The 20,509-nt window shown below is 35.1% G+C and overlaps 1 protein-coding gene across 1 annotated transcript in view; it reads right to left on the minus strand.

Moving 5' to 3' along the window:
• Positions 1-20,509, minus strand: part of RABGAP1 (RAB GTPase activating protein 1) — a 148,593-nt gene that overhangs the window by 109,490 nt on the left and 18,594 nt on the right. Inside the window, exons 4-10 of the mRNA XM_006892587.1 lie at positions 18,368-18,542; positions 17,182-17,339; positions 12,019-12,129; positions 5,995-6,061; positions 5,012-5,114; positions 3,472-3,641; positions 510-684 (exon numbers count right to left, since the gene is read on the minus strand). Coding sequence (XP_006892649.1) covers positions 510-684; positions 3,472-3,641; positions 5,012-5,114; positions 5,995-6,061; positions 12,019-12,129; positions 17,182-17,339; positions 18,368-18,542 — 959 coding nt within the window. The remainder of the gene's footprint in view (positions 1-509; positions 685-3,471; positions 3,642-5,011; positions 5,115-5,994; positions 6,062-12,018; positions 12,130-17,181; positions 17,340-18,367; positions 18,543-20,509) is intronic.

Below are 20,509 nucleotides of genomic sequence, written 5' to 3' on the forward strand. Positions count from 1 at the left end.
GAACAGCTGGTGAAGTTGAACCAAGCACCTTTGGATCAGCAGCGTAGTTTCTAAACTACCAGAGTTCAATATACACAGACATAAAAAAGGAAAATGAGTGAGAGAGTGAAAGAAAAGAATTGGTTGATTCTTAACATTTATAATTGGAGAAGATCACACATATTTTGCCAAAAGATCATGTGTGAAAGTGAACTTCTTACTACCAGACAATACAACTGAGAGGTAAACATTAACAAAAGTTGAATAAAATGTCTTCTAAAAAATATGTTACAAAAAAAAAAAAAATGTTACTATACCAAGCTAGTATTTTATTTTAAAAAAAGAAAGTACAAACTATACTTCATTTATCCAATATAGTTTTAAGTTTTTAAAGGAAATCTGTATTAATAATGTGTGAATCTACCACAGCTACTGGAAAACTTTCAAACACGGTAACATATAACCAGTTCCCTAAAAAAATCTGCATTGTCCTCCACTCCAAAATATAAATTATAGTCCCTACAATTTACCTTCCTCTTCGTCGTCTTCTGGAGGAGAAGGTATCATTGAACTCTGTGATCCAGACTGTGGCAGGCGAATTGAGGGACTAGCAGTAGTTTTCCTCCTCTCTCTTTCTGATTCACTTTCCAAGCACACAACTTCATATAAAGTATCAGTATTACTCTTTCTCTCCTTTTGCTTTATCTTAAGGATTAAAAAAAAATATCATTTATTAAGCAGTAAGAATAGTTTTCAATTTCTGATTTCACACAGATGAATAAGAAAGTGTTATTTTGAATATGAGCTCTCGAGGTAAGAAGCCGTGCTGCCATCTTGAAGGCACATGGTTTGAATCCATAAGCTATTCTGTGAGAGAAGGATGGGCAAGCTCCTCCTCTGCAATTCAGTGCCTCTGAAAACTCACTGGAGGGTCAGATATGGGTGAGCTCTGACTTGACAGCAAACAACAATCGTAAAACAGATGTTTGCATTTAAAAAGGAATGCACAGGAGCTTTGGTGGCCTAGCAGCAAGAAGCTAAACTGCAGTCCCAGAGGCACACGGTTTGAATCCACCAAATGCTCTGCTGGAGAATGAAGGGAAATCTCCTCCTATACCAGTCAGAACTGATTTGACGGTATACACACAAAAAATAATTAAAAAAAAAAAGGAATGCACAACAGGACTATAGGTTGGCAATTTTATTTATGGTCTTTACACTACACTATACATTCAAATATCCAACTACCAATATTTATTAAATGTAAATTAAAAACCAACTATTCTTTCTTTCCTGCTACTTTATGGCATCCTTCAGTTTTTCCTGTGTATGTAAAACTTAGCACCAAGAAAATATCTAATACATACAGTTTAGAACTAAGAAAATCCTCATATCTGTAAAGAGCATAGGGAACTTTTCTTCAAATGAAACTATTACTCATGGAAAGGGTAGAATAAATGGCAGAGAAAAGAAAAAACCACAAAGAATGTGCTGACTCAAAATAAGAAAATTTAAACTGACTTAAATAAAAAATTAAGAAAATATATAACAAATCCAAAACTCACTGCCTTCAAATTGATTCTGATTCACAGAAATCCTTCACTGGGTTTCCAAAGCTGTAAATCATAACACAGACTGCCTCAATCTTGTCCTACATAACAGTTGGTGGGTTTGAACAATTCACTTTTTCATTAGGAATCTCATACAGAATGTACTATAGTAACATTACACATAATTTTTAAAATATATTAGTATTATATATCATTGCCATTTTAACAGGGAGGATAAGAAAGGAGTATGACAAAGCAGGAAGAAAATGAACTTGAAATAAAAAAAAAAAGATACAGAGAAAATCAGAAAGGTGGCTATATCAAGCAGAAGAACAGAAACAAAATAAAAAACAACAGAAAAGGGGGAAGGTCCTAAGAAGATTAATTCATTGTGGTGGTGATGTCATGTGCCCTCAAGTCAACTACAACCCATAGCAACCCCATGAACAGATCAGAGCTTCACAACGTTCACACGATCTCTAACATAGTAAAGCCCACTATTTCACTGAAGATCTTCTCTCTCTCTGACCCTCCATCCTTCCCAGTATGAAGTCTACCTCCAAGGACTGGTCCCTCCTGAAAACATGCCCAAAAATATGTGAGACAAAGTTTCACTGTCTTTGGCTTTAAGAAGCAACTTGGTTGCATTTCTTCCTTGACAGACTTGTTTGCTCTTTTGGTACACCCTAGGATATTTAGTATTCTTTTCCAACACCATAATTCAAAATTATTGATTCTTCCATCATCTTTATTTCTAACCCAATTTTCAGATGCATAAGAAGCAACAGAAAATACCATGGCTTAGGTAAGTCTCACCTTATTCTTTAAATTGATACTTTTGCTCTTCAGCACATCATACAGGTCCCTGACAACAAATTTTTCTAATGTAATACATCTTTCAATTCCTTAACTGCTATAACCATGGATATTGACTGTGTATCCAAGTAAAATGAAACCCTTGCCAACTTGAATCTACTATATCTAGCATGATGTTGTCTACATTAATCGAGTCATGAGTATAAAAAATAAATCTTAATGGAACCTATGAACTTTACTTAATAACATAATACAATCTGTTTATCAATTATAACAAATGGACATGTATCACACTTTGTAAGAAATTAATAGAAGAAACTACAGGATTGAGATTTTCTCCAAACCTAAAACTGTGACATCTTTATAGCATTAAATAATTTATAAATTATAATTAGTAACTTATATTTCATTATAAAATTTAAAAAAACACACTTAAGTAAACTGAAAACCAAACATCAAGAGAATAATCTTAAAAGGAGCTAGAAAAAAAATGCATACAGAGCAGCAGCCATAGAAATTAATGGTGATTTCTCATCATAAACAGTGGAAGCCTAATGGCTATGGAGTGGCATAATTAAAGGGCTGGAAGGAAAGAAATGTCAGTCCACAATCCTACAAAAAAGCCTGCTTGGTCACTGAGTTGAAGCTGACCCACGACTGGGTTTTTTGAGGCTGTACATCACGTGGCAGAGATTGCCCATCTTTCTCTGGCGGAACTTCTGATGGATTTGAACTGGTGGATTCAAATTGTCTGCCGCTAGTTTAGCAGCACAGCTCTATGGAATATGCTTCCAGAGCTCCCTATAGGTTCCTATTATGTACCATCAAGTCAAGTTGAAACTAACTCATAGCTGACTCTCCAGCAGGTTTTCAGAGGCAGTTTAATTGCAAGGGAGATTTCCCTACAAAAATGAAAAGTAAATGATACCAGATAAAATGTGAATCATCAGAAAGAAATGAAAATTAACAAATGTGGTAAATAAGTGGGTATATATAAAAAAAAATTTTTCCCCCTAGACTTTTAAAGATCTGACAGCTAGATAAATCAGTCCTGGAACTGATTTCTCCTTTCTCTGTATACTCATTCTATTCATCACATTTATAAAACAAAACAAAAAAATAGTACCTGCTTCAGTTTCAAAAAGAAATTTTCAGTAGTACTACGTTTGCTGAAGGGCCAGAATAATCTTTCATTAGGTGAACAAACACGAACTTTTGTTTCCAGGAGAAATCGAACAGGTTCCTGTACTTCCGTTATTACCAAATCAACAGCGGTAGTCATAAACAGTACTTTATCTAGAGACAGAGAGAGGAGAGAAACAAGTAAGAAAGGGGAACTGTCTTACTAGTATGTATGCAAAAGTGATTACTGTTCCTACAAATTTTAAAGCTATCTTGAGCACTGGTGACCTAGTGGCAAGAAGCTGCGCTGCAATCCTGAAGGCACATGGTTCAAATCCACCAGCTGCTCCTTTGAAGAGGGACAGGACCTCCCACGCCTGCAAACTGGTCGGTGGGTCAGTTATGGGTTGGTTCCAACTCAATTGTACACAACAACAACAACAACAACAACAACAACAAAACTATCTTAAGGTAAATCATCAAATAAAAACCTAATATAATTACACAAATCACTTTCTTAAGAAAAAAAAATTCTGTATCAGAAACCATTTTCTTGGGTAGAACCTTAGACACTGTCTGTTTTCTCAAAATTACATATGGTTTATGTCATCGTGATCAACACTGTAAAGTTTCAACTTTCAAAATCTTGGTTTAGAAAGAATCTTATCTTTTTAATTTCTCATTACCACTAAGAGCAGATTTACCTACTATTTGTTAATCAGCTGTGATTTATCTATTTATAAACTTTATCAATTTTTTATAGCATTATTCTTAAGAAAAATGTGTAGGAGAAATATATGCTGAAGAGGTATGATTGTTGTTGTGCACCGAGTCAGAACTGACTCATAGCTGATTTTCCAATTGGTTTTTAGAGACAATTAGTCACACAGGAGGAGACTGTTCATCTACTTCCCTCGGAACAGCTGGTGGATTTGAACACCATGCCTGTGGGTTAGTAGCCAACTTCTTACCACTAAGCCACCAAATTAAGCAAATAATCTTAGAGTCACAGGATGAAATATTATGCAGATAATAAATTACATTCAAGAAGAGTGTAAAGTATTTTAAAAAAAAAAGTTGCTTATGCATAGAATATCTATGAAATTCTATGTGAAAAACTGTTAAGAGTAGTTTTTCAATGAGATCCTGGGAACTGTTAGACTCATTTTTCTAAATGTACTTTTATAACTCTTGCTTTTTAAACCATGTGCATATGTATTACCTCTGCACAAAAGTAAATCTTTAAGTGTATAAATAAACAGAAAGGAAGAAAAACAAGACAGGAAGAGAACAGCAAAGAGGAGACAGAAAAAGAAAATGCTTTGGGAAAATAAGATACTTTGGTTCATAGGTCAGATTTATAAATAAACTAAAAACACTATTCAAACTGTAGGGGTTTTACCACATTTAATTTAAGCACTGGATACTGATCAAACAGTGGTCCTCTTATACGGAATTATCTTCTTGGGGCTAAAATGTCTGTTCATGATGTCAGCAATCTGCGTATTATTAGAAATGAATGTCACAGTTGGGAAACTCAGCACCTTTAGGAGTTTCTTCATTTACAACTTGAAAATGGGGAGATTTTGGATTCCAACTCCCAGTAATAACATAGGATTTTCCATCTGAACTTTTGCCCATAGATTCCTAAAGAAAACGAATAATAATAAAAATGCCAAAATGAGTAATAGTAGCGAACCTTTATTTTTGTCTTTAAATACACAGCTGTGAAAGTAAAGAATGTATTAGATATAAAAATGTAAAAGTGATGGTGAATAATTATAGTTCAAATTAAAGATGTACCCATTGTTTATAAAATTGTTTCTAATAAGACATAGAAATGGAATACCTTTAAGTGTAGAAACATTATGGAAATTCATTATCTAAATCCTAGGATGAGTTCTTCTACCAAATAATTTTTAGCACATAATTTTTAGTTGTGTAAAGATTTCCATGTAATAGCAGTATTACTAATACTGCCTACCATTTATAAAACATATTAGAATTTGCAAAGAATTATCTCAATACTCTCCTTTGAATTTTTTTTTTTATCAGCCTTATGTGACAGACAGGGTCACTATGAGTCTCCTACAACTCAATGGCATTAAACAACAACAACAAAGAGAGCGCTCAGTTGGCCTAATGGAAAGAAAGTGATGCTACCAAGCCAAAGGTGGATGATTTTAATCTGAGTCCCTCAGGCCTGCTTTTAATTGTTTTTGGTCAAACCCTTTTCTAGGTATAGCACTGGTCTTTTGCTCATAGGGTCACTATGAGTCAACTACAACAATGCAACAATGTGACAGATAAATAATTATCAGGACCACTATGTAGTTAAGAAACCAAAGTTGGTTTCTTAAAAGATAAACCAAGTCAGGAATAAGGAAGTTTTATCTTTGTATGTTACTTTACTGCTTATAAGGATATGTTAATAAACTTATTTTTATATCAAATTCAGATGAGATGAAGTGAAATAACTTTTATTGAGGAAATAGTATATCACTTTTGAGTAAAAAGAAATTCTTACCAAATCTAGCAAGTGCATATCACTATTTCGTACATCTTTTCCTGGACTGAGAAGAAGACCAAAACACCTGTCAAATAAGAACAGACATTAATCTGGAGGGGGGAAAAACCCACAAAAGAGTATTTAAATTAAACTAACTCAATCTCACTACGCTGAGTCAGTTCCCAACTCCCACCAAGTTTCCAAGGATATATCTTCACAGTAGAAGAGTACATACGCTTCTCCTAGGAAGTAAGGTAAATTCAAATCACTGACTTTTAGCTTAGCAATGCAGTACTTACAAATTATGACATGAGGGTCCTTTATTTACTTTTAAAATCTTATTGATAGGAATAAGACATTAAATTAGAAGTATCAACTAAACTTCCAACAGGTAACATGAAAAGACAAACAGCACAGATACTCTTCAACTAAGACACCAGAAAACAATGATAATAGACACAGAAGATAATTCTGAATCTCTCAGTTTAAAAGGAGTAAGAAATTAAATTAAAACATCAAACAAGATGACAAAGCACAGAAGTGTAAACATGGCAGTGCAGCAACTCTGAACAGCTGGCTGGTTAAGTGCTGGAACCTGAGACAGTGGTGGTATTCACACCAGCAGCTGGTTAATGAATGGAAAGGTGTCACCTCTCTCCTTGTGGACTCATGTGTACCTGAGGATCAAGAGAGTGGTATTCCCACACCTTCACCACCCACTAGGTAGCTGGCAGTATTTTCTTGATGATTCCTGGCCCCACCTGGCACCAGTTCTGTGTAATTTTTTTATACTGTGCCACAGGGCTGAACAAGATTCTATGTTCAGAGATTCCTTCCAGGAGCCTGCACAATATGTAATCCTTGCTTGCAGCCAGCCTCTGAATTGGTGTGGACACCATCACTGGGGTCCTTTTCTTTTACTGGACATTCATACAGATCCTTTGGCTGGCAGGAGTGTACCCTCCATATAATGCACTATGCTTGGGCATATAAGGTTGGCGGGATCTCTTCACCTTATGTATCTCTGACTGCTACCTTGTTTGCACTCTTTCCCTGGATTGGAAAAGACACCAACTCTTGCGAGGGAGATAATCTTGGGCTTTACTGAGACTAACTGAAAATTCAAACTAGGATTGATATATTACCTTTCTATTACTGGAAAGATAAGACTGGATCCTATCTTGAGGAATAGCCACCTCCCAGAAAAGAATAAAAGTTGACCTAACTAGACACCCTAAAACTAATCTACCAGATACACAGACACAACTATCCCACTGTCCCAGGCCAAATATCTTGTCTCTGCCAAAAATAGAAATTCTAAGAGTACCAATTAGGTGCCCAATCTGCCCTCTCCAAAGTTATTCCTATAATTTCTTTCCTTTTTTATTGCTTTTCAGATACTTTGTTTGGTTGCTTGCTATTGTGTCCTAGTCTGGGTGTGTAAGTTTCCCCCCTCATTTCTTCTCTACCAGCTCATCTTCTGTTTTCATTCCCTTGCAAGTTTTTTCTCTCTCCCTTTTTAACCTTTCTGCTTTGATTCTCTGTCCCTTTCTATTCCTCTCAGTTATGATTTTTCTATTTTCTCTTATTGCCCAATCTTCTGTTTGTTTTTAAATGATGTGGTTTTTTTTAAATGTTGTTTCCCTTTCTCTCTGTTTCATTTGACAACAGAAAACAACAGTATCCAGCCATATATATATATACCTCCTGCAGCTTCAACAAGCAGGCAAGAGTCAAGACAAACTCCTTTTCGACCTGACTGATTAAAGACTGCAAATGGCTCCAAAAGGAGCAGGTGTGGCAACATTATTTTCTAGTAAAATAGACCTCCAAGTAAATAACAAACTAAAGAGACAATGAAAGGGGTAATATAATCATCAGAGTCAATTAGACAAAAGAAAGTATCTATAATTAAATCTACTCACCCAATGAGAACTGCAAGATAAAAAAAAAACAAAAATCCACAACAAAAAACCAACAGACTTTAAGGTATTTAATGGAGAATTAATAAACCCCACAAAAACAGTACAAACTTCAACACACCACTTTTGATGAGAGACAGAACTAGAAAGAAACTCGGTAAAGATGCAGAAAAGTGTGCGGCAATGAATGAATGGAAATCCAAAACCTCTGTAAATGTCTATTAATTTAAAAAGGAAAAAAGATGCAGAAAAGTAAGTAATACAATTAGCAAGCTTGATTTTGCATACATATATAGAACAACACTCCAGGCAACTCCAGTGCACAAGGAACATTAGCCAGAATAGTCCATATGTTAGGTCACAAAGCAAGCCTCAATAAATCAAAAACCATCAAAATACTACAAAGAATCTTCTCCAAAAACTATCAACAACAGAAAGATATTGGGGGGGGGGGGCGGGAATCAAGAGATAGAAACAAAATAAGACTCTGCTTCAATTGTTGTTATTGTGTACCACTGAGTTAGAACCGACCCATAGCTGACCCTCTGGTGGGTTTTCAGAGACAATTAATTGCATGAGAGGAGACTGCCCAACCTCCTGTAGAGCAGCTGGTGGCCTTGAACTTCATGCCTTCAGGATTGCAGCACAGCTTCTTGCCACTAGGCCACCTATTCATTCTCACTGCCACTGTGTCAATACTGACTCATAGTACCCTTTCATTGGGTGCTGGTTTTTTGAGGCTACAAATCCAAAGGAAGGAGGCTGCACATCTTCCATATTTTTCTCTCAGAGTTGCTGGTAGATGAGAATTGCTAGAGATGTGCCTTTATGTTAGCAGCACAACTCACTATGGACTATATCACCAGACCTCCCCCTACTGAGTAAGAAAGACATGAAAAAAAAATTGAAGATTTCTTGAAACAAATGAGAATTAACAAAAACATACCAAAATCCTTGGGATATAATAAAAGCAGTATACAGAGGTCAATTTATAGCAGTAAACAGCAACATCAAAAAAGAAGAGAGAATCCAAGTCAGCATCTTAACATCTTTGATGGCTACAAAAAGAGTGCAGTAAGCAAAGTCGACAGATTCCAGGAGAAAGGAAAAAATAAGTGTAAAAGCAAAAATAAATAGAAGGGAAAAAAGCAGAAATAAATGAAATAAAAACCAGAAAAAAAGAATCAATAAGACTAGAAGTTACTTTTCCGAAAGAAATTAATAAAATTTACAAACTACTGGAAAATTTAACTAAGAAAAAAGTGAAGATGCAAATAACATGAGCAAGAAATTAAATGGGTGATATAACAACAAAAGCAACTGAAATAAAAAGGACAGTAGTACCATCCAGATCAATATTCCAACAAATCTGAATACCTAGGAGAAATGGACCCATTTTCAGAAACTCGGTGCCTCCCTAAATTATTACAGAGAGGTAGAATATTTGAATAAGTCCATCACAAAAGATTGAATTGAGTGGGTCATATAAATACATTCTAAAAGTATTTTTTAAAAAAAGTCCTGGCTCAGATGGCTTCACCAGTAAATTCTACCAAACATGCAAAGAAGGGCTGATAACAATACTATCCAAACTATGTAAGAATACAGAAAAAAACTAAGTATTTCTGAATTTATCAGACAAGCAGAATCCTGATACAAAAGCCAATGAAAGACATGTAAAAAAAATATTCTTCATGAACATAGATGAAAAAATTCTCTAAAATTCCTAGCATAGGCAAGGATAGTTCAACATGAGAAAAAAACAATTGATATAATCCATCATATCAACAAAACAAAGAGAAGCACATGACCCTATCAATTGATGTACAAAAGTTATTTGTCAAAATTCAACATCTTTTCCTGATTAAATATGCTTAACAAAACAGGAACTGAAGGGAAAGTTCTCAAAATAATTAAAAGCAGATATACAAAATAAACAGCCAACATTATTCTCAATGGAGACCAACTGAAGGCATTCTGTTTACCAATGAGAACCGTAAAAGGATGCCTTTTATGACCATTTCTATGCAAAATGGTATTAAAGTCTTAGCCAGAGCAGTACGGCAAGAAAAGGATATCAAAGGCATCCAAATTGCTAAAGAAGAGGTAAAACTAGGTCTATGTGCAGGTGATACAATCCTATGTATATAAAATAAACTAGCAATAAAATTATTGGATATAACTGACTACACAAAAATAAGGATGACAGAAAAAGAAATGATGCCTTTGAGCTGCTGTGGTGTTGGAGAAGAGCACTGAACATCCCAAGGATGGCCAAGAGAATGAACAGATATGTCTTGGAGATGGTGCAGCCGGAGCACACTTTGTTGTTTTTTTTGTTTTTTATTTTCTATAATTATATTTTATTAATTTTCATAAACATTTACAGAGATTTTGAGTCTAGTTCAACTCATAGTTGATCCCAAGTATAGATAAAATTGCCCAAAGGGCTGTGAGAGTAACACAAGCAGATTGCCAAGCTTCTTTCGCATCCTTTAAATTAGCAGTAGGAAACACCTATGTCTACTTCCAGATTTAAAATCTATTAGAACAAATGATAACTAAAGTTGAGCTTCCACTCATTCATTGTTGCACTATTCTCTCTACCCTCCTCCCAGTTTGTTCTTGTCCAAATGCCACAGTGCTTCTCAAAGCCAGTTCTGATTAATCTTCTTTGTCAGTGTGTCCTTTGCCATTCCCTATCACTCCTCCCTGAGAGAGACTTCACCCTGAGTCATAAGGAAAAGGGGATGGCGTATTCTCTTAGCTACTTCCTGCTGAAAAGGGGCGCTGTGGGTTTCAGGGTGAAGATCTTCTCTCACTACTCTAAAGGGCCCCTTTGGCAGTAGGAAACACATAGACTATTATGGAGATTGATTTTGGAATTCAGATGCAATCTTATTGATTGTGCTTGGCCATACATGTACATATCCTTCAAGATGTATCACGGGGGTGTTGCAACCTAGAAGACACAAATTTGACTAACAAGTTATAAGTACATGAGTCCAAAAATTATGGAAAAGTTAAAGAAAAGATTCTTTCATTGTTTTACAAACCCTCCCCCAGGTCCCCTCCACCATGTAGCACACTTTGGAGGCAAGAATGATGAAGCTTTGGCTCACATACTTTTGACACATTGCTAGGAGGGACTATTCCTTTGATAGGGACATGATGTTGGGAATGGTGGAGGGCTGGTGAAGGAGAAGTCGTCCCTCAACCAGATGGATTGACATAGTAACTACTGTTATTGGCTCTTGTGTGTCAGGAAGTGTAAGGATGGCACAGGATAGAAGAGTTCAGCTCTTTTGTTCATAGGGTCACTATGAGTCATGCTCAACTCAATGGCACCTAACAACAATAACAATTAAGCAAAATGGCAGAGTACAAGATAAGCACACAAAAAATAGAACCTTCTTCTCTGAGAAGGAAATAAAGAAAAGAATAGCATTTATAACAGTCACTCAAAATGTGAAATATTCAGAAAAAAATATAAACAAAGATACCAAGGACCTATACAAAGAAAACTACAAAACACCAAGAAATGCAAAGAGAATTATAAACATGGAATACTATACCATGCTCACAGATTGAAGATTTAACTTTGTGAAAAATCACACTACTACCAGAATTAACTTATAGATAGTAATGCTATGTCAGCAAAGATTCTGTTATCATTTTTCAAAGAGATAAAAAAGGTAATCCCCAAATTTATAGTGGAAAGGAAAGAAGTCTTGGATAAGCAAAGCACAACTGAAAAAGTAGTAGTAGGTCTTACACACTTACTTCCCGATCTCAAATCTACTGGTCTCCAGGCACTAATCTAAACAGCTTAGTACTGGTGATGTGACACATATACACAACAATGAAATGGAATTGAGAAATCAGAACTAAATCCATGCACCTATGGACACCTGTTCTTTGACAAAGAGAAAACACATTAAGTGGGGAAAAGACAGCCTCTTTAACAAATGGTGCTGCTAAAATTGGGTATCTATCTGCAGAAAATTTAAACAAGATCCATAGTTCACAATACACATAAAGCTAGCTCAAGCCAGATACTTTTCATTAAACTATCAAAAATCAAAATTGGTATTTACCATATCATTAATAAAATGCTTACCTTTCAATAGCAAGTTCTTTATTAGTTGTTTGTTGCACATAAATGACAATCTTCTTATCAATTCCTTGGCGTAGTTTAAAGCACTGTCTGTCCTTATCTTTGGGAACTGCACTGTAAACCAACATGTTTCATTAATTTTGTACAGTACTTTCTTGTCATATATGTACATGAACAATTTCTTTTTAAAACAAACATCTCAAATCTATAATTCTTTCATTTGGCTGTTTTCCAGTAATAATAATAATAATAATAATAATGATAAAGATAAAATATCCATTATCTACCTCTTGATGGGAAAATACTGTAACTTATTTCAATTCTTTTTTTTTAAAAAAAATGGAACGCTTCACGAATTTGCATGTCATCCTTGCGCAGGGGCCATGCTAATCTTCTCTGTATTGTTCCAATTTTAGTATATGTGCTGCCGAAGCAAGCACTTATTTCAATTCTTAAATTCACAAAAAGACTTTTAAAAACTAGGAAAATCACTTCTACACATCATTAAAGGGAGCTCTAGTGGCCTAGGCTATAGGGAGTTGAGCTGTTAGCCTCTGTGGCACTAGAAGAAAGATGGGCAGTTTCCTCTGCATGCAATTTATAATCCTGAGGATTAACTATGTTGCAATTTGACAGCAACTGAGTTCTGAGACACCTCCTAAAAATGTGGCTTGTGATTTCTTTTTTGTTGCTGTGAAAAATTAAGTATCTACAGAGCATCTAGTAACCTGGTGATAAAAGATTGTGCTGTAATCCCAAAGGAACATAGTTCAAATCTACCAGCTGCTCCATGAAAGAAGGATGTGCAGTCTCCTCCCATGTGATTTACTGCCTCTGAAAACCTGCTGGAGGGTCAGCTATGGATCAGTTCTGACTTGAAGGTACACAAAACAACAATAAAACATCCAGCATGTCTCATACGTACATAGGTTCTAAAAAAAAATTGTCAGTTCCCTTTTTTTATTTGATCACTGGTTTGAACGAATAAGACAGTAGCTGTATTTAAGTTAATAATGAGGAAAAAACCCATACACTTAATTATAGATGTTTTTAATTTCAATAAAAAAACAAACAGTAACAACAGAACCCACAAGTGCACTGCTGTGTACCTGGTTTTGACTAACAGTGATCACCTGGCATATTTTAGAGGTTGTAAATTTTTATGGAAGTGGAGACTGCCTATTATTATCCCAACAAATGGCTGGTGGGTTGGAACTGCTGCTCTTTCAATTGGCAGCCCAATATATTATGCACCATGCCATGGATACCTGAATTTCAACACAATCTTTAAGAATCTCTAAAATAATAGTGAGGGTGAAGATACAGTATACATCAAACTATTATCTAACCATTATCCATTTTTTCTGTCGTTACGGTTAGGTGCCTTCAAATCAAATCTGACTCAAAGATTTTTTTCCTCTGGTGCGATTTACTGCTTCTGAAAACCCACTGGAGGGTCAGCTATGAGTTGGTAGTGACTAGATGGTAAACAACAACAGGAGTTGATTGCCCACCCTTTTCCCTCTGAGCAACTGGTACAGACAAACCATGCACCTTTGAGTTGGCAGCGAAGCTTCTTACCACTAGGCCACCAGAGTTTTTTAATACTATAAATATTTTTAAGAAAACAATTGCTATAGTTAATTAACATCAGTTGAACAAAACCCATGAAAATATTCTTAAAATATCTGCTTACCAAAATAATCCTCTATTTCCTCATATACCCCTTTTCTCTAGCTATTTATTCTTCAAGAGAAGCAATTGCCAATGGAAGTCAGTCAATATAAATTGTGTCAGTCAGGTATAAATTGTGTCTTATTTCCATGTAACTTTAAAATAATGACAACAGAACTTCAATAGCTGTTGCTGCTGTGTACTGTTAAGTCAAAACCAACCCACAGCTGACCCTCCAAAGGGTTTTCAGACAGTTTTAATCACACAGGAGGAGACTGCCTATTTTTCTCCTGTGGAACAGCTGATGAAGTTGAACTGTTAGCCTTTGGGATTGCAGCACAGCTCCTTATCACTAGGCTATCAGAGCTAAAGATAATATAAATGGCTGTACAATAGCTCTGAGAATCTATACAAACTAAAGTACAGTGCTGAAGAATACAAATTTAACCAGGTGAAGCCCATTAGCATGTATACAGCAGCAGCCAATTCAAGTCCAGTTTCTAACATTTATATTAGAAAACTAAAGTATATTAAAATAAAGTAAGTCTTGAAATTATTATTATTTATTTGCAAGGGAAATTTATGCATACCAAACTGTTAAATATTTACAGTTGATGGAACTTCACTTCTAAAGCAAAAGCAAAAAATGGGTCTCCACTTTGAATTTAGAACTGATTACAGATATATTGTTTTCTATGTTATATGGATAGGGAGCTCTGCCAGCCAAGTGGTAAGAATGTGTGATTCCATCTCAAAGGTACACAGTTAGAAACCATCAGCCGCTCTGCGAAAGAAAGATGGCAAGCAACTCCCATGCAATTTAAAACCCTGCTAGTTGGTTCTAGACAGAATATAACAACAAAGTTGTATGGATAATGAAATATCAGTAAAATCTCATCTCTTGGAGGTTTTAAAAATTCTAGTAACAACAAATAGATCCCAAATTTTCTGGTATCCAGAGTCTGAAGGGCAAAGAAAAGCAGCATTAAAAGGAAGAATGGAGAATGGAACTGACAGGGCTTCATTTCACCAAATGTCAGGGGATTCTGATTTTATTTTTTACTTTATCACCAGCTCATGAATTAATTCAAGGAGAAAATTTTACATTTAGATTTTTTTTAATTTTATTATTTTGTGTGTGTGTACCATCAAATTAGATTTGACCACCAGAGCTCCCTTACATTTAGATTCTTGTTTAAAGTCCAATCTTAACTTCTCTTAATTTCTTTAATAAGTAAAGAAAATTATCAATTGCCTAACCTACCTAACAAGATTTTTTTGACAAATTAAAGGGGGGGGAGGTAGTTCAGATTGTATATAAATTAAAAAGCTTGCATTTTGAAAGGTTAAACTGAGAGGTAGTTTTAGAAAAATATCCATTCCAGGGAGCTCTGGTGGCCCAGTGGCAAGAAGCTGTGCTACAATCTCAAAGGCGCATGGTTCGAACCCACCAGCTGCTCTTTTGGAGAAGGAGGGGCAATCTCCTGCTATACCAGTCAGATTCAATTTGACGGTACACACAAGAAAAGAAAGAAGAAAAGGGGAAAGGAGCATATTCATTCCTCCAACATTGCTTTATTTTAATTTTGTTTTTGACTAAAAGGATTTTATCTCTAATTTGATGTTACAGAGAAACTAGTTTCTCTTACATTATGATTGATTACATACATCTTTGTATGTACTTTGTATATACTGGCATACCATCCTATTTTAGCAATCCTAATCTATTTAGCTGCTCCTCGGGAGAAGGATGGGCAATCTCCTCCAACGTGATTAACTGCCTCTGAAAATCCTCTGGAGAGTCAGCTATGGGTCAGATCCAACTCCTTGGTACACCACCACAACAATCTGCTCACCAGATATTTACATTTTTTAAGGTCATCATTTACACAGTATTATGACCATTCATGTTGATAATTTTCTGGGGGCCTTAATTATTTCTCTAAAATATTCTACTCACAGACACATTATAAGACTATTTCCACATATTACAGAATTACTTAGTAAAAGAAAGTTCTTAACAAAAGTTTGACAAGAAGTTCAAATTGGACAAAGGTATACTTTTCCATTATTTCATCACTATATTACCTAAACTATTTTTTAAAAAATTATAAACTACAGATTAAGTAAAACCATGCAATAATCAGGAAACAAGTTTTAACAAATGTGAAAAAAAAAATCAAGCCATCTAGGAATTTTCCACACAAAGCATTCCTTGAAATAAGGATAAATGGAGCAGGGATGTCCCTGTTTACACAGAAAATCCTCACTTCAGAAAACAGAATCCTTGTTCTTTCCTCTGAGATCTTGGAAATCTTTCCTGTTGATAGGTCTGATGGAAAGAATCTACATACATTTCTTCCTTAAATTGAGGGGAAATTCCCTCAACAACAGTTTTAAGAATATACTTTTTTCTTTAAAACGGGGGTAAAACCACCAAAACCATTAAAATGATTACATATTACAATTTAAACTTTCCAGGGAAGGGATACATGGTACTTCACAGTGTCCCTATGAAGACAAAAATCTATCTACAAGAAAGGATACAACACAATGCCTCCTCATGCTTCCAGCATTCAAATCACAGCTGAAGCTGCAAAGTACACAAAATTGGCCACCAGAGGGCAAGACAATTCCAAATCTCTGAAGGGCAGATGAAGAGTTAACCATTTTCCTAGCAGGTAAACAGACCACTTGTGTTTTTAAATTTAAAAGCAACCTATTAGAAAGCATGCATATTTTGATGTAATTTTATTTCACCATAAGTAATGTTGGAGAAAAGCAATTTCCACATGTAACTATTAATTATGATCCCAGGAAGCAATCATTTTGTGATATGGGCCATAAAGAAAACAAAAAAAAACCTCAAAAAAATCCATGTCACCTTAAAATCATAAATTTTAGTTAGGAAGGATTTTAAAGACTAGCCATTTTATTTCATAAATAAGAAAAATTACTACCAAAATAAATAAAGAGCTTTAGAAAAGGTCATAGCAGTTCACAGCAGCAATAACTAAAGTTTTCATTTTTATTACAATGTTCTTCCATTAGAGACGAAAAAATGCTACTTAAAAACCCAAATGAGTTTTTCCTAACTGTATATGAAAGGACAGACTTCAAGTACAGATCTCCTATTTCCTTTTCCAATCTGTTCTAATAACTTCAATGTAAACTTGACTGGAGCAACCTTATTCTTTAGGTCATGAAAAAAGACAAACAAATACAACTCCAAATTCATCTTACTGAGCTTCTGTCATTATTTCACATTAGCAGTCAACCAGCTACTCTGAATTTCATTAAAAGGACATAATATAAAAAAATTGCCCCCTTTAAGGATTTTATATTGATTCAAAACTCTTCAATTCTTGCCTCTACAAATTTACCCATTTCTTTTAAAAGCAATGTATTTAAAATTATATAATCAAACTTACAGTTGTCTCTGAACCACAGGCAATATATCATGTTAATACAAACTCAAATCAGATGCCCTACCTAAAATAACCTTTACCGTCATCTTCTTTTATTTCTAAAGACACAGAGAAGGTAAAGATGTCGCTGTCTGGAGTCTGGGGTGCGGTCGCTGCTGAAAGTGGGGTCTGCTTGGCAGAACGGCGGAAGGCAGTGGCAAAACTGTAAAGTATCCGGCTTACCTAAAGTCATATATGATCAGACATTTTAAAAACAATCCATTATCAGGTTCTCAAGGCTATCTACCTTATAAAGGATTAAGAAAAGGAGAGTGATAAATCTTATTTTGAGAAATTATCTAACACAAACAACTTAATAACAATTGGCTATAAACCAAGCTACACTAAAAATGGCCAGAGTAGGAGTTTCTAGAATCTATTACACACACTTAAAATATAACTGAAAAAATGGTTTGCCAAATTATCAGAATCTGAGCATATTATGTCTAAAATAATAAAAAAAATATCATACATTATATATAAAAACATATTGTATCTAGTTGTTGTTGCTGTGTACTGTTGAGTCAGAACTGACTCCTAACAGACCATCTGAAGGGTTTTCAGAGGCAATTAATTACACGAGAGGAGATTGCCCATCCTTCTCTCGCAGAGCAAATGGTGGCCTCGAACTGGTGTGCCCTTCGAATTGCAGCACAGCTTCTTACTAGGCCACCAGAGCTCCTTGTTGTCATTGTTACTGACTCATAGGGACCCTAAGTACAAGAGCTCTGAAGCCTGCTTTATCCTGAGCCAACCTTATTGTCTGTAATACACCTATCCCCATTACCGCAGTCACTGAATCAATCCTAACTGAGGGTCTTCCTCTCTTGCACTGTTCCTCCATCCCCCCAAGCATGATGTCTCTCTCCAAAGACTGGTTCCTCCTTGCAACATGCAGCAATATAATAATATAAATAGCTTTAACAAAATAGCTCTCAACAAAGCTTTGCAAAGATGTTAAGAGTTGGAACCCCGACACCTATCTTAACCAACTGAGAAGCTGCCAAATGGTCCCATCTGACACTTCTAAGCAATAAGAGTCTGGGTTAACCTGATTTTTATTGATATTGAGGGCCAGAAGGCTGACATTACTAAAGCACAAGCAGAGACTGTAATCTGACTGATGAGTGGCCATAACAATGTAATCACTTCAACCTGGTGAGGGCACTGATGAAGTTTCAACTGCAGCCAGTTTTCTCCTACGGACTTACAGCTTCTTGTATTTCGCACCGGAAAACGTGTATTCTGAAGAGCTCTGCATTATAATGACTTTCAGTGAAAGCAAAACAGTCACTCTCAGGAGTTCCATCATGTCCTCGGACACAAAAAAGAATTTTGTAGATAGGATAGTTGGCTATTTCAGTGTTTGTCTGAGGATCTAAGAGTCTGTTTAGAAAAGAATATATAGAGAATTAAGATGTATCATCTTCAGATTATCATTAATACTTACATTATAGCAAGAAAATCACGTTAATCTTAATCAGATAATAAACGTTAAATAGTCTACATTTTGAAGAAGCAAGCAGAAAAGTAAATACAGATTAGTAACTCCAAATAGTACTTTAAAATCTGTAACTATATAAAGACTAGATCAATGGACAGATTATAGATACAGATAATCAGAGCTATGCTTCAGATTATTTTTGAGGAGAATGACCTAATCTGTTTTGTTCTTTGAAACAATCAAAACTGATGTTCTTCCTCATAGTGAAATGTTTTCTGAATGAAAGTAAATAAAGAGATGTAAAAAATGTTAACTTCTCAAGACAAAACAAAACAAAACAAGACCCCAAACAGTGGAGTATTACTAAAATAAAAAGAATACCATGTATTCAAAATGAAAAAGCAGCATTCATTTGAAACTCTCTTCACTTAACAAAGACTCCTGGGACACAACATGCCAGTCTCCCCCTTTGAGCACTGAATAAAGAAATCTAAAATGTATGAAAAGAAATGACACTATTTCAACATGGCACAAGTAAAGTCACTTTGACAGGGGAAAGCTAGGGGTCCCTGAGCATAATGCAAGCCCCTAGAAAGGGCCCCTAACCCGCGCTTGATTAAAAACTCCAGAAGCCTGATGCAAGAGAAATGGGCTTCCTTAATCCTTTTATTATTGTTCCAAGTTGCCATTGAGTCTAGTCCAACTCATAGTTGATCCCAAGTATAGATAAAATTGCCCAAAGGGCTGTGAGAGTAACACAAGCAGATTGCCAAGCTTCTTTCGCATCCTTTAAATTAGCAGTAGGAAACACCTATGTCTACTTCCAGATTTAAAATCTATTAGAACAAATGATAACTAAAGTTATCATTTATCATTGAGGGAGAGACTGTATGTTGACTGAGAAATACTAAGAGAAGTAAACATATTTTATTAACGGTTTTGCATCAATATATACAATGAGAACTGAAATCTGTGAATCTGTAAAATAGTTCTTCAAATACATAAGGGAAGATTTCATATGTAGATAACCATTATATCAACCACTGGTATTCACACACAGCTACAACTCTACTACCAAGAAATTTAAAACGCTTCTGAGTATACTGAACAACAGTTACTTTCAAATACTGCTGGCAAAAGGAAAAACTTGATCAACATTTCTAGACGGCTCCTTGAAAACTTATTAAAAGCAATAAAAATAGGGCAAAAAGTATCCTCCTTAGAATTTAAGAAAATAAAAAGAAAAAGAGGTATACAAAGATTATTCTCAAAAATATCTTTTTTTTTTTAAAAAAAAACAACCAACTCATCTATATTTTAGATAATTATATGCATTTGTATGCCAGTATCTGGCAGGAGGAATATAAAGTTTATTAGCTATTATTTTTAGTATTTCCTCTATTAAATCAAAACTATAATGTTTAGTAGAAAACTGGTTATAAAACCTATTCATAGTCACTATAAATTAAATGTTTTAATCAAATATACTGACAAAGGTTCATGATACAGAATTAAAATAGCATGCTATAAGATAGACAGAAAATTTCCATATCGTTAAAAAGGATTATGTTAAGAGTTGCATCCATGTGTATATATATGTATGTGTGTGTGCATGTGCACACATGAAGACATGCACAAATACAATTATACAAAGGTCTTATTAAAGTAAAATGCTAGCTATATTTATTCATGAGAATAAATTAAGAATTGTCTTGGTTTTGACTTATGCTGACTTTTATGAAATGAATATTTTTATTTTTTTTCGATAGTGAGTTATGCTCCTATCTCAAAGTATGTGCTTCTGTGGTGGTTTGAATTCACCACTGTCGAGATGGGCAGTCCTCCAGGGTGGTAGACAGCCTCAGAAACCCAGTGGAGGGTCGGCTAGGAGTCGACTGCAGCTGACTCA

This window comes from Elephantulus edwardii, unplaced genomic scaffold, assembly GCF_000299155.1.
Source record: "Elephantulus edwardii isolate Elephantulus edwardi_28Jun2011 unplaced genomic scaffold, EleEdw1.0 scaffold00116, whole genome shotgun sequence".
Classification (NCBI taxonomy): Eukaryota; Metazoa; Chordata; class Mammalia; order Macroscelidea; family Macroscelididae; genus Elephantulus; species Elephantulus edwardii.